Source organism: Hesperophylax consimilis, chromosome 29 (genome assembly GCF_061612785.1).
Source record: "Hesperophylax consimilis isolate HC1 chromosome 29, BYU_Hcon_1.0, whole genome shotgun sequence".
In the NCBI taxonomy this organism is placed as follows: Eukaryota; Metazoa; Arthropoda; class Insecta; order Trichoptera; family Limnephilidae; genus Hesperophylax; species Hesperophylax consimilis.
Window position 1 is genome coordinate 7,793,533 of NC_142864.1, and position 14,992 is coordinate 7,808,524.

The 14,992-nt window shown below is 34.0% G+C and overlaps 1 protein-coding gene across 1 annotated transcript in view; it reads right to left on the reverse strand.

The window, feature by feature from the left end:
• Positions 1-14,992, reverse strand: part of Mitf (transcription factor Mitf) — a 372,014-nt gene that overhangs the window by 47,789 nt on the left and 309,233 nt on the right. Inside the window, exons 2-4 of the mRNA XM_089649089.1 lie at positions 5,817-5,919; positions 4,523-4,657; positions 419-517 (exon numbers count right to left, since the gene is read on the reverse strand). Coding sequence (XP_089505215.1) covers positions 419-517; positions 4,523-4,657; positions 5,817-5,919 — 337 coding nt within the window. The remainder of the gene's footprint in view (positions 1-418; positions 518-4,522; positions 4,658-5,816; positions 5,920-14,992) is intronic.

Sequence of the window (14,992 nt, forward strand, 5' to 3'; positions counted from 1 at the left end):
TAGCAGGGGTGCCCTGGTTCAATGGGTGAGGTTCGTTCAGGATGCACCTGTCCACCATTTGTGTGGCGTGCCACATCAGGAGAGGCTAGTTTGGGACGACCCTTTGACCTCTCCAACTGGTGGAGGGATATATTCATATGTCAGTCACTCCTGAACACACTAATCCCTTGATTCTTACCCACCCCTCATACCTTTTACCTTCCCAGAATTTCTTCGCCTTCCTTTCATTAAAAAAAGACCCCCAACACAGCATCCCCAAATATTATTATTTTATTTCTCAAGGCATTCTGTGTGGGGTTAGTGTAAAAAACTGGTACTGAAAGGACGGAGGATTCTCAAATAGCGCAGGACCGGAATACCCGGAGGTGGGATCTGAATAAGACAGATGTAGGAAAAAAGATGTATATATTTGACATACCTGCCGTGGCTGGAAAGACTCGCTCAAGTATTGACGAACCTGACTCCTCTGCTTTTGGATAACATGGTATCGCGTTGGGTTTTCTAAGACGGTTCGGACCTGAAAACAAACAGATACAAATTAAATATTTATTAAAATTCATACACAATACCCACACAAAATGGCAGAATAATATGGACAGTGTATCGTTGAATAAATCGTATCAAAAATATTCAAAAAGTCAAGCAAATAATTGTGTATGATGATTTTTATACCAAGTCAAAATTTCTTAAAAAAGAAAAAGTACAGCTCAGAATTTTTTTTAATAATTTTTTTATTACAATATTACCGAATGTTAATAAAAAATCAACCCTGAAAAACAAACTTTCACTGAGGATTGAACCTTTCTCCCAAGACACGGTAGTCAACTGCACTTACAACTGTGCCAAATCCCGATTGGGTAGGGCCGACATGTATTTCGTATATTAACTTTAAAAAAAGCATGTTTGTCCAACAGAGCTGTTTTTTTTTTTAATTATGTTTTTACCTGTTACAAGTGACATCTATATATAAAAAAAAAATTCGAATGCAACATTGTGTCAAAATTTCAAAGCAATCGTTGAAGAACCTTCGGAGATTTAAGATTTTGAACAAACGAACATTTACATTTTTATTTATATAGATAAATAGATGTATTGCAAAACTTTGTGGTAAAACATAAAAAAAAAACAAAGGTAGAAATTTAATATTCGAAATGTCATTGCTGTTGTTTTAGTAGGTACTAGTGCACCCCGCAATGCTACGTTATTGCTAATGTCTTTTTCAGGTGTCTTTGATACTGTTAAAAAATTACATTACAATTAAAATTACAACATTACCTACAATCAACTGACACTTGTGTTTTACTCTGCTCCCTAATTAAAAATATTATGTTATATTGAACATTTTGCACACAACGACACTTTCTGTTTGCTTGGAAGTAAATGAACTAATTTCAAAAGTGACGAAGTTGAGTTGATTTAGTGACATTACATTGCAGAAATCAATTTTGAAGTAAATAATAATATAATATTGTAATAATATTGTTGCCATCAATTTACCCACTATGAGTTCTACCTGCAACCAATGTAACAAGACAGTACTAACGTCTGACTGAATGAGGTGTATAAGTTGTAAAAACCAAATGCATCTCAGCTGTGCCAAAATTATCTCTGCAAATTATTTATTTATTTTACGCCTAATAAGGCTTTTACATACATATATAACAAAGAAATTATACTCGTAAATAGTGCAGGAAATGACTGTTTAAAACACATATATAAAATAAAATATTGTTGAATTTGATCCACACATTATGTAGGAACAAAATATAAATATAAAAAAACCAAAATATTTTTTTTCTTTAAGCCTCTCTTTTTTTTCTTTTGCGGCAAAATACTGTAATACTGTAAATTTAAATAGCTTTATCAAAATATTCCCCTACTTGATGAAAAAAACTTCAATAGGGTATGATTATATAATGAAATTGATGTACTAAATATATCAACAACATCAGAGTATTTTAAGAAGATGTCGGAGGAGAACAGGGAGTCGTGGACGTGCACTAAATGCAAATCAGGACAATCACCGCTCTCCAGCAATCTCAACTCTGTCGACTCTTCAATTCTTCTTAGCGAAATCAAGAAACTCTCCTCCCAGCTGCACTCAATGAATTCAAAACTAGCTTACTTTGAACAGACAACCGTTCATAATAATAGCATAATCGAAGACTACACGAACAAAATTTTGGTTTTAGAAGAAAAGCTAAAAAAATGGATAAGCTTGAAGCCGAAGTAATTGAATTTAAAAAAATCGTAACTTATTTGGACAAAACAAACAACGAAAGAGAACAGCAGCTGCTCCTCAATAACATTGAAATCTTGGTCTCCCCGAAAATAACGATGAAAACCTAGCAGACAGTCTAATAAAAATCGCATCTAACGTTGGACAAATCTTTAAAGAAGAGGACATTGAATTCGTTAGTCGAGCCAAACCTCGCCAACATTCTCAAGATGGAATAGCAGCAACTCCCCGTGACGCCCGCCCTCGAAACGTGGTGGCTAAATTCATCTCCAAAAGGAAGAAGGACGAACTGCTTACGGCCATTAAAAAGAAGAAGGGGGTGAACTGTAAGAGCGTAGGTGTTGCATGAGGTAATTTTTTTATAAACGATCACCTTACCAGAAAAAACAAATTGACACTAAGATCAGCTAAAGAATTTAAAAATATAAAAAAGTATGATTTTTATGGGTACGAAACTCAAAAATTTATATAAGAAAGAATGTTACCTCTCCTGCTATCCTCGTCTCTGGTCAAACTGTATTGAACAATTTAACTCAATGATTTCTTCCAAACTTAATTTTAATTTGATTTTATTTAATTTTAGCGTTCAACTTATACCACTTTTGTACTCAACTCTAATTCTACACACACACACTACTCAACTTACTCAATACACCATACATAATACACTCACATCTGCGGAAATTGAAAACTATGCTCACCCCAGTGGACTTTTGGCAGCTGAGTAAACATAATAATATGTATTTTTTTACATATTATTCTATTTACTTTGAATCGAAATTGGATACTAGTTTCTCCCTTACATGATGCATAACACCATCATATTTTTTTATCAAAGGGAGGTGATTCTACATGATGGTAGAAGTAAAAAAGATAAATAACTTTTTTCGAAATTCCAACTTTTTTCTCCAATACTTAAATATTTTTCCACAGAAGAATATTTATTTTCCCATACAAACAATTCAACTTTTTTTACCTAAAAAACTACATTAAAACGTTGGAATTTCGAAAAAAGTTATCTTTCTTTTCTACTTCTAAAATCATGTTGAATCACCCCCTGAAGTTAGTTCACTTTACCCCCGAACACCCTGTATATAGATTGCATGTTTGTAATTTGTACAACAACTAATGGATTGATTTCCGATTTTGTTTTCATTTCTGTACCTGATTTATGTTACTCATTTGTGATTTTATCCTGCCAAGAACCTAACTAGAAGTTGGCAAACTACATATCACTGCATTTTTGTCTGTAATAAAATAGTATAAGTGTTGAAACACGGACGAAGCCTGGCAATAACTAGTTAATGGTAGTCATTTTGGATTCGCAGAAAACTCTGAACAATCGATTATTATAAGGACAAACTGATTACGAAACTCCCTTGGCAAGGTTAAATCGAAAGGCAACACCAAGCATCTCAATTAGCTACTATGCCAAATATGGCGTCGATAATGGGAAATTGGAATGGCGCTACCAACAAATATAGTGAATTAATGTCACTTGCGAGGGCAGCAAAAGTTCGGTTAAACATCTAGTATTATTAAGTTGAAATGATTGGTTTGCAAGTATGTGCAATCGAAAATAATCGATTCATTTCATCTGTCAATAAGGATTCGTTTTGTTTTTGTTCGCTGTTGAACTCGACCTCAGCGTTTAACGTTCCATGTTATTGATTCTCGGCCCGTTTCAGCTTTTAAACAAATTGTGACCAAAAACTTAGCCAAGCATGTTAAGTGTTTGGTAATGTTTTTAAGTTTTCTTCAATGTTCTGTTTTGTATATGTTTTTTTTAATGTTCTTTTTTGTAAATGTTCTGTTTTTTCATTGTTTTGTTTTGTCAATGTTCTGTTTTGTCAATGTTCTGTTTAGTAAATTATTATTTTTTGTAAATGTTCTGTTTTGAATGTTTTTTTTAATGTTCTTTTTTGTAAATGTTCTGTTTTGTCATTTTTTTGTTTTGTAATTGTTCTGTTTTGTTAATATTCTTTTTGGTCAATGTTCTGTTTAGTAATGGGGGCCTCAGCACGGGTGAACAACCCAGTGAGGCCAACGTTGCTGAATTGAAATGTAAAGTACTGTAGAGTAATGTATCAATAAATAAATAAATAAATAAAGAAATTTTTTTTTTTTTCAATGTTCTGTTTCATCAATGCTCTGTTTTGTCAATGTTCTGTTTTGTCAATGTTCTGATTAGTCAATGTTCATTTTTGTAAATGTTCTGTTTTGTCAAGGTTCTGTTTTGTCAATTTGTCACTTTCTGTTCAGTCATGTAAGAGTTAGTCTTACCTGCAGAACCTGCTGCGGAAGTTCCACTCCGTGATGCGGGGGGAGGGCGGCGGAAGGCGGCGCGGGGATAGCGAGGGAGACATCGTGTCGCCTGGGCGGCTGCTTGCTGATGCTCACTGCCTGCTGGGCTTGTAACTGAAACAACGATACGCAAACTTAAGTACTCCATCAAAGAAAACACAGACAACAGTAGTTGAGGTTTGTGAATAGATGCAGAGTCGACTACAATCAGGGGAAGGCTAGACCGTGGATCAAATAATGGTCTGAAGTAAACACATGATGCACAGGTACCAATTGGGTAAAGGATCTTTAATCAGAGAGATAATTGAGGAAGTTAGGAAGATTGAGTCATGGGGATGGTCAAGAAGATGTTCACGGGTACAATACTTCGTTAGTCCATCAGAGACAACAGTCATGGATTGGGGATAGATGACATGTTCAACTAGTCAGGGCAACGCTATGGTGGATCAAAGAATGGACTGAAATAAAAACATGACACAGAGGAACGAAGTGGGTAAAGGGTATTTAATAGAAATGAATGAAGAAGTTAGAAAGATTCCTGAAGTCCATTGAGATGGCTTAGAGGATTTTCACCGGTAAAATACTTAGTTAGTCCATCATAGACAACAGTATGGATAGTTGGAAATATCCACTATAGTAGAACTAGGTACAGGCTATGGTGGATCAAAAACTAATGGTATGAAAGAAAAATATGTGATTGAATCAAACTGAACATTTATAAGGAAAATACGGGTAGACTTTATGAAAGAACGAACCAATAAAGGAATTGAAAAGATAATTAAAGAAACGATGGAGTATTTTGAGTAACCAGATTGAAAGAAAGGATGGATTTAAGAAACGATGGAGTGGCTGGAGTAACCTATAGAGATTGAAAGAAAAGATGAATGGTAGAAAGGTCCTATCAAGAATAGACAAGAAGAGATAAAGAAAGAAAGGATGGACGGAAGAAACGATGGAATGGCTGGAGTAACCTATAGAGATTGAAAGAAAGGATGAATGGTAGAAGGGTCGTATCAAGAATACACAAGAAGAGATAATGAAAGAAAGGATAGGTGGAAGAAACGAAGGAGTGGCTGGAGTAACCTATAAAGATTGAATGAATGGTAGAAGGGTCGTATCAAGAATAGACAAGAAGTGATAATGAAAGAAAGGATTGATGGAAGAAACGACGGAGAGGTTGGACTAACCTGAGAGATTGATAGCAAGATGTTAAAGATAGAAGGGGATAAATAAGAAGAGATAATGAAAGTAAGTATGAAGTAGTTGGACCAACCTGTAGAGATTCCCTCCTGAGCTGCTCCTGTGCATGCTCTCGCATAAGCTGTTGCTTCAACTGGGTGCGGGAAGTGGGGGTCAAGGTCTTGAACGTCGGTGGGCTGCAACAACACAAATTATTCACATTAAAACCAGTTCATCAATTCATTCGATAATCAAGTTCAGACTCCAGATCTCATAATTTTCGTTAAAATTCAACGCAATGCAAGATATATACCACTTTGTTTGTACACGCGGAGGAAAGCTGAAATAGGCTGGCATGAGAATGCCTGAGAACTGAAAAAGAAAGACTAGAGACCAGAGTGCAAAAAATTTGTGAAACAGTCTAAATCTCATCCACCCTAGGATGTAGTATCGTGACGATAATGTGTGTACGTATTTAAAAAAAATTATAAGTTTATAAATTGTTTATAGTTACATTGAAGACCTCATGATGGTAAGGCTACACATATAAAATTACTTATATTGATATTTCTAATGTTTAAGAGACAAGGTTTTATGATAGCACAAAGGATAGCGTATTGTAAACACATACTACGTATTAAAATATATGCCGCTGACGGCAATCAGAAGGCTGTGGGTTCAATTCCCGTCGCCGGCATGTATTTTTCTCCAAAGATTTTTTCAATTTATATAAGTGTGTCAGGCTAATGATTGCTTATAATAATATGTTACTGCGTTGCAAACACTGCATTTAAGATTTCGTAAAATCTTACATAAAGCCTTCAATATACAAAACATCCAAAATAAACTAATTTAACCTGGAAATGAAGACAAAATTTAAAAAAAAAAATTCTGTTCCCATGCGGCCAAAAAACAAAAAAATAATCTAAAAATGTCGGAGGGTAAACACATATAATATGTAAAACATGAAATTGTAGAATAACAATGTTTCGAAATCTGTTATATTAGCGTGGATGGAGATGCATTTAATTGTTTTATTTTTTACAGACAAATATAATAATTAAAAAAAAACATATATCACGAACTAAGAAACAATAGAATTGACAGAAGACACATACATGAACATAGCTATGACAAATAACACAAAAACATACGTCAAGAAGATAATGTCTTCAATTCAATTTGTTTATTCCTTTAAAAACATTACAAAATTACATTTTAATTAGTTTTAAGTACATTTGTAAAATGGTATTACATAATAAATAAGCGGTGTATCAACTATACCAGCATCAATGGAGCTTTCCTTTTAAAGGCAGCTTCACCGATGCTAAATATGTCGATATCCGAATTGATTCTGTTCAACAGCAAGACTGCTCTCCCCACCGGCATGACCTGCAGGCAAGTTAGTCCTGCAGGCCGGGAGATAAACCAGTCTATGCTGTCGGTGACGGAGATAACCATCAGGAACATAGAGACTAATACTCTCCATGATAGTCGGATTTTCAAACCATCCACGAATCAGTTTGAAGAAGTGAGAAACAATATGCACATCTCTTACCCGTAGATGGTTCATTCCGAGCATGCCCAAGAGAAAGTCAATAGGATAGAGCCACGGGTAGTGGCCATACTCCCTCAGGTAGAGGAATCTCAGAAGTCGTTCATGTCTTAATGAGGTTTTGATGGAATCCATGATTTAAACAATATCACGGTTTTTTTACTGTTTTTGGACTATAAAATTAGCGGTAAGCAACAGATTTTACTTTTCTAGAAGATGAATTAGTAACTTCCCGAGGGATCTCTAGAAACATTTGAGATTTTAGTAATACGTTCATCAGAAATAATTCAAATAAACCTAACAGAAAAATCGATTTTCTAGGCCTGCTATGGCAAAGTCGACCGTAGGTACGTCCATTACGCCGGGCCGCGCGCCGAATATTGTTTTCCACGACTTCATTGCTTATATCGTTAAGATTCCCACTTTATTTTAGAGATTTGATAGGGAAAATTGAACCGCCGGTCTGTCTAATACAACAGGGTAGCGCGTCGCATATTATTGTGCACGGCTGCTTCACTTACGTCGTTCAGATTCTGGATTTATTGTAGTAGACTTAATGTTTTCAAAAACAATTCTTTCTTTATTTTTATAGTGGAATAACTTATTGAGTAAAACCTTAAATTTTAATATTTAATCACTAAAGATAATATTAACAACCCTCAAACGAAAAATCCCCGGCAAGGTCGTCCTGTGAGGTCCTGGGGAGATATTCTTATTTTTCTTACGTATGGTGGGGGGTAGAGGCGGTCTAGGGCCTCCGGCGTCGCCCTGTGGACCTCGTCAATCCTTCAGGGGAATTAATGCAGCCAAAGGGGGAGAGATGCGACCAAATCTTTTTCTGATTGTTCTGTTTCATATTTTTCGTTTGAGAGCTGTTAATATTGTCTTCAATGATTAAACAATTCTTTATCTTTGACATTGACACGCATGAACAAATAGAATTAAAGTTACCTACAACAAACACATCACAGAACCACGCTATTTATCACAACCCCGGACATAATGAAGAAACCATTAAAATCTAATTCACCAGTATTGATAACAGATGTTAAGTACATATTATTAAATCATAATTTATTGAAGGTTTTTGGGAAACAGAAGTAAGACACGAGTGGGCAAGGTTAGACTTTCAGACAGCTCATTATGCCAGTTAATATTTCGAATAATATGCGAGTTAATATTTCAGATAATACGCCAGTTATTAACTGAGTTAATATGCCAGTTATTATTCCATTATCTCCGGCGGTGATAATTCCCAGAGAGGTGGAAACGTCGACAAAAGATTTAAAAACAACGGGGAAATTTACATAATTTCGTATAATCCGCAGCTGGCCATACAAAAGCGTTTCAAAATATTCTAAATTTGTAGAGGAATATGGACATTTTGGAAACAGAGTGGCGTTTAGTCTACTTTCTCAATTACCTTTATCAAATAAAAATATTTTGAAGGGCTGTTTCTCAGTGACGTTTTACGAGGACATTACTGTCGGAAGTCAATACATATGCACCAACGTCCAACACAAACAATCCTATGTTTATGTCGTTTCGTTAAAATTATAATATTTTTGTTATGTTACAATCAATTATTGGGGTCTAAGATTATTGAGGAAAATACGAAGAAATTTCACTCTTTTAAAAAAAGTATCATATCAGTTACAGCATGCTGAGGACAGAACTTAAGGAATATATAAATATTGAATAGAATCGAAGATATAAGCCCCCAAAATGTAGATTTTTGAGGCCGGCCGAAAAGCGAGCGACGTCACGTGGCAGGCGCTACAGTAATGCAGCACTGTCATTCAAATTATTTTTTAATTACTGTACAAATACCTTCAAAATACAAAATTAAACATTATTTACAAAAAAAATTATTGCAGAACAATTATACAGTGTAAACATACTAATACATATTTGATTTAAATTAAACTAAAATTTACAATCATGCTATAGCAAACAAATGTTAACTAATAATTTCTTTTTTTTAAATATGTGAAATGCTTTTTATTAAATTCTTCAGTGCTATTAAAAATATCCGCTACTTTTGCAAATTGGTTCCCTAAGCTGTGTATGCAAGGTATAAGAGAGTTTACAAACGCATTTGTACTGACATTATTGTTGTAGTGAAATATATATTTTAGTTAAAAATTTAGTGATAACTAGCTGTACCCCGCCGCGCATTGCTGTGGCTCAGTTAGTTTGTGCAGATAGAGAAACAATAGCGTTTGTTGGTTTTAAGTCCAACAGATGGCGTTGTTTTAAAAAAAAGCATGTTAGTCCAACAGATGGCGCACTTAAAAAAACATGTTTTACCTGTCACAGATGATATCCATATAATATAGTATATAAAAACACACGCGTGTTGTGTATTAAATTAAATCAAAATTTTCGGGAAACTATTGGAATAGATTTTATCAACGTTCACTCTGAAAGATCATAACTTCGTCATTGGAGGTATCTAAAACTACTCTCTAATCTCTTATATACTAGTGGATCCCGCAATCGCAGTCTCCGACTTGTTCCACTATTCACTAATGTATTCCACAATGTTACTTGTTAAAATAACTACATTACATCGATTTTAATTCGAATCCGTGTTTCATTCCGAAGCAGAGATATGAGTATTCCTCGGGCGTCCCCGACTTCTCCTACCATTCAAACCACTCCCTAAACGCTCCTGGCACTAATAAGAACAAACTTTGATATTTTCAGTGATATCGGTCGACTAGTTTTTGAGTTTTGCGAGCACAAGTATAAGCAGCCTGAATTTTTATATATTTAGACTAGCTGACTTATACCCGGCGTAGCTGGGAGTTATCCTAAAGAGATATATACCATAGCGTATTTTTCTGTAGTCCTTTTTAAGATATACAAACTCATAGTACATTATGTTGATGTATCTCATAAGGTTTAGCCAGCGTTAGCAATGTAAGCGCCCGAAAATATTTTGTTTACGACTTGATTACAAAACATCCACTTTTCTCTATTTTCTATAAATATAATATGCATGTATTATATATACAAACCTTCCGTAAGAAATTCTCTAAATGATAGTGAAGACGATATCAAAATCCGTTCTGTAGTTTAGAAGAACTAAGCGCACAAACAGACAGACGCGAAAAGCGACTTTATTTTATACTATTTAGAGATTTGCATCAAAATAAAAATTGGAAAGACACCATGATTTATAAATAAATCAACGTCAATCATATACACAAGCAATCAAAATGAAGTTATCAGCGATACTCTAATGTATAAGATTAGTTCCATTAACCGTAATACAATTAACGACATGATTATTTTTTAATTAAAGAAGTTGAAGGAATTAGAAGAGAGGAAAGAAAAGGGCGAAGTCGATTTACGAATCAAACATTTCAACGGAATTCCCAAAATCATCAAAACCCAAGCAAAAAACTAAAAAACAAACAGAACAGATTTTCTAGACTTACAGGATATTATCAAAATGTACGGGGAATGCGTACAAAATTGCACCAACTTAAAACTAACTCCCCAATCTTCTCACACGATATTCTGTTTTTAACTGAAACATGGTTAAATGCTGATATCAGCTCGTCAGAATTAGGCCTACATCAATATACCACATATCGTTCTGATCGAAATTCTATTACGAGCAAAAAGTCTAACGGAGGAGGTGTGATGCTGTGCGTATCCAAGAATATATCATCTACTAAATTACCGGTAAAACACAAAAGTGTTGAACAAATTTTTGTATTGCTCAATATACCTAATGGAAAAATTATTATTGGCTGTGTCTATATCCCACCTGCATCGGATTTGCAAACGTATAAAAATCACAATGAGGACATAGAAGTACTCAAATTCAAATATCCTAAAGCAAAATTCATTATTGCTGGTGATTATAACCTTCCTAACTGGACCAGCCAAGATGACAACGGACCTGCTACAAACCAAGCCGATTTACAGTGTGCTAAATGTAGTGAAATTCGTGATATGTCTTTATTTTTGGGACTAACTCAATCAAACAAGATTTTCAACTTTAACAATCGAATGTTGGATTTAGTGTTTTCAAGTGATTCGAAAATAGTGGTTGAGCTATCCGACGAATTATTATTACCATTAGATCAACACCACCCACCGTTGGACATTATCATAACAAATAGGCCTTTAACATCTTCAAAAAAAACAAGTGTCCCATCGTATAACTTTTCCAAAGCTGAATACCATCATATTACGGAGTACCTTGCCCAAACAGATTGGTCCTTTTTAGATGAGGAAAATAATATAAATGATCAATTAGAATACTTTTACTCGATTTTAAATACCTCTATAGAACAATTTGTTCCCAAGGTTAGCTTTACATCATCTAATTATCCGAAATGGTTTACAAGGGAACTAACTAATTTAATTAATAAAAAAAAATGTATCCACAGAAAATATAAACATACCAGAAACTCTAACGATTATATAGCATTTACTAAACTACGAAAACAATGTAAAGAATTATCAATAAAGTGCTATAGTGACTATGTTAACGTAATTGAAAATGAGGTACATCATCACAATGTGAAAAAATTCTGGAATTTTACTAAATCTCAACGAAAAGACAACTGTGGATACCCTAATAGCATGTTCTTTAAAGAAAAATGTGCCGACAGTATTGAGGGTATAGTTAATCTTTTTGCTGACTCATTTAAAAGTGTCTACGACAAAGATATTCCCATCAAAGCAGTCTCCAGTACGTCAGTGGAAGAGTCATTAAACCTAAGTCAATGTTTCATAAAATTAGATTCCATAGAAAGAAGCATAAAAGCACTAGATAGTAATAAATCTGCTGGACCGGATGGTATTCCTCCCATATTTTTAATAACTTGCATTGATAGTTTGATATATCCCTTACATAAACTTTTTAACAAATCCTTAGCGTCTGGCTGTTTTCCGGCTCTGTGGAAAAAGAGTTATTTAACGCCCATTCATAAAAAAGGCGACAAAAGCGATATATCTAACTACAGACCTATTTGTATTATGTCTGCTTTACCCAAACTTTTCGAGTCATTAGTATTAGATACCATTGTAAAACCTATCAACAATATTATTGTTCCTAACCAACATGGCTTTATCAGAGGTCGATCTACCTTAAGTAATTTAACTATCTACAATAATTACATATCTGAATCGCTCAGTCTGAAACAACAAGTGGATTCTATATACACCGATTTCAGTAAAGCATTTGATAAGGTTCGACATCATATTCTTATATCCAAACTCCGACTGTTAGGCATCAAAGGTAGTTTATTGACATGGATTATTAGTTACCTCAGTAATAGAGTTCTTTGTGTCAGGATTAATTTTATAGAATCCTATGTATTCGAGGCCACAAGTGGTGTCCCGCAAGGGTCCCACCTTGGCCCAATATTATTCTTAATATTCATTAATGACATTGTAAACATATTTAAAGATGTACAAGTCCTACTTTTTGCAGATGATCTAAAATTGTTTAAAAGAATACGAAATATATATGATTGCCTAATTTTACAAGCTAATTTAGATAAATTTTTTAAATGGTGCGAACAAAATATGTTATTTTTGAACATTGAGAAATGTCAAGTAATACGATTTTCCAGAACTCATTCTCATATCTTACATGAATATAATTTAAATAATGTTAAATTAACACCAGTATCACAAATTCGTGACTTGGGAGTTATATTCGAATCAAACTTAACATTCACAGCGCATATAGATGATATAACTAATAAGGCTTTAAAGATTCTTGGCTTCCTTTGTAGAACCCTAACTGATTTTAAGTCCTTGGATTGCATGAAAACACTCTACATTTCACTAGTTAGAAGCCAAGTGGAATATAATTCACCTATTTGGTCTCCTTTCTATAAAGTACACTCTAACAAATTAGAACGGGTTCAACACAAATTTCTTAGGTACTTAAATTTCAAGCTTAAAATTCCAATAGAAAACATTAATTATGTAAATTTGATGAATGGACTTAATTTAATTACGCTGTCTGACAGAAGAACCATTTCAGACCTAATTTTATTATACAGAGTCATGAACAACCTTATTGACAGCCCTGCCATCGTTGCTGCTATTAAACTCTATGTACCGACAAGAAATACTAGACAAAATACAACATTCTTTTGCGACACATATAAAACCAACTATCAGTCAAACTCACTTACCAATAGGATGCATGAATTGGGCAACAAGTTTGGTGGTATTATAGATATATTCCATGATTCCCTTTATAATCTTAAATTCAAATTAAACCAACACTTTGTGGAATCATACAAATTATTGTAATAGATTTAACGATTAGATATGTTATTGTAATGTTTTATATTATATTTTGTTCTTTGTTATTGTTAAATATTATGTTGTTTAAAATGTTTCTTTACGCCATATTCTTCAAAAACTACTTGTATATTTTTTTAAAATTCTTCACTTTTATAACTCTTAGTATAAATTCTAACTCGATAACTTATGTAAAACTTATTTATAATCTATGTAAAAGCCCCTATGGGCGTATAACAACAATAAATAAATAAATAAATAAATAAAAATTGTACACAAATCGATGGGTGTAGAAAAAAATTATCACAGAAAAAAATTTAATATGTTTTCGGAACGCATTGGTAAAAAGTCTATATTTCATTAACAAAAAACGAGAAAGCAGAAACATATGGAAAATAAGAAAACAACTAGTGTTGATAATTATTTAGCTGTAAGTTTTCCCTGTCAATACACAATTTAGGAATTGCTGATTTTAAATGAAGGATTTTTCCAGAGCGCCACACATTTCTATTGTGTAAATATGCACTGAGTTAATCATGAAATTAACACAGGAAACTGTCATATAGGTACCGTAACATGGGGTAACTTATGAATCTGGGGGCAGCTTTGATAATTTTCGCAACTCACTTCTGGACATCCGATCGAGTTGATAGACTCGTTCATCTCGCTCTATCAACTTTTGACGGCAATCATTTACATCAACGCGTACACACACGCATTTCTATGAAATCGGACGACATTACTAAATATAACTTATATATTACCATTGTATGTACCAGTTAACGTACGAAATAAATGTCGGTCCTATCCGATCGGCATTATTTGGCGAGTTTGGTAGATTTGACGACTCCAGTTACTGGAAATGAAGGTTCAATCCTGAGTCAAAACAATCAACAACAGCTGGCTAAACCTTATGAGATACATCAAAACAATACACCACGGAATTGTATATCTTAAAAAGGCCTACAGAAAAGTCTCCAATGGTATATGTATATCTCCTAAGGGTAACCCCTAGCAACGCTGGGTACATGTCAGCTAGTGTTCTATAAATATTTTGTTAGTTTTAATGTTGAAAAACGATCAAAGTCACCCCATTTTTCGGTACATTTATATGTATATTTGTGAAGACGACATTCAAATACGAAAACAGCTGGTGTTGAATTGAAGATATAAGGTTTATTAAGTCTGGGTCGACCATGAAAATGAGACCATTGCCAAGTTTAATGGATCTATGAAGGGAGCACGAGCCTTGAAGGACGAGAAAATTGGATTACAAAAAGTAATAAAAATACACTATTTAACGTAATACACAAATACCCGAATTGTCCGGAACGGTACATCTTTAGAGACTGAAGGGAGTTAGGTGTGGAAGGAGATAGGGAAGAGGAAGGTAAGGAAATACCTGGCTATTTGTATCTTGTCACTAAACT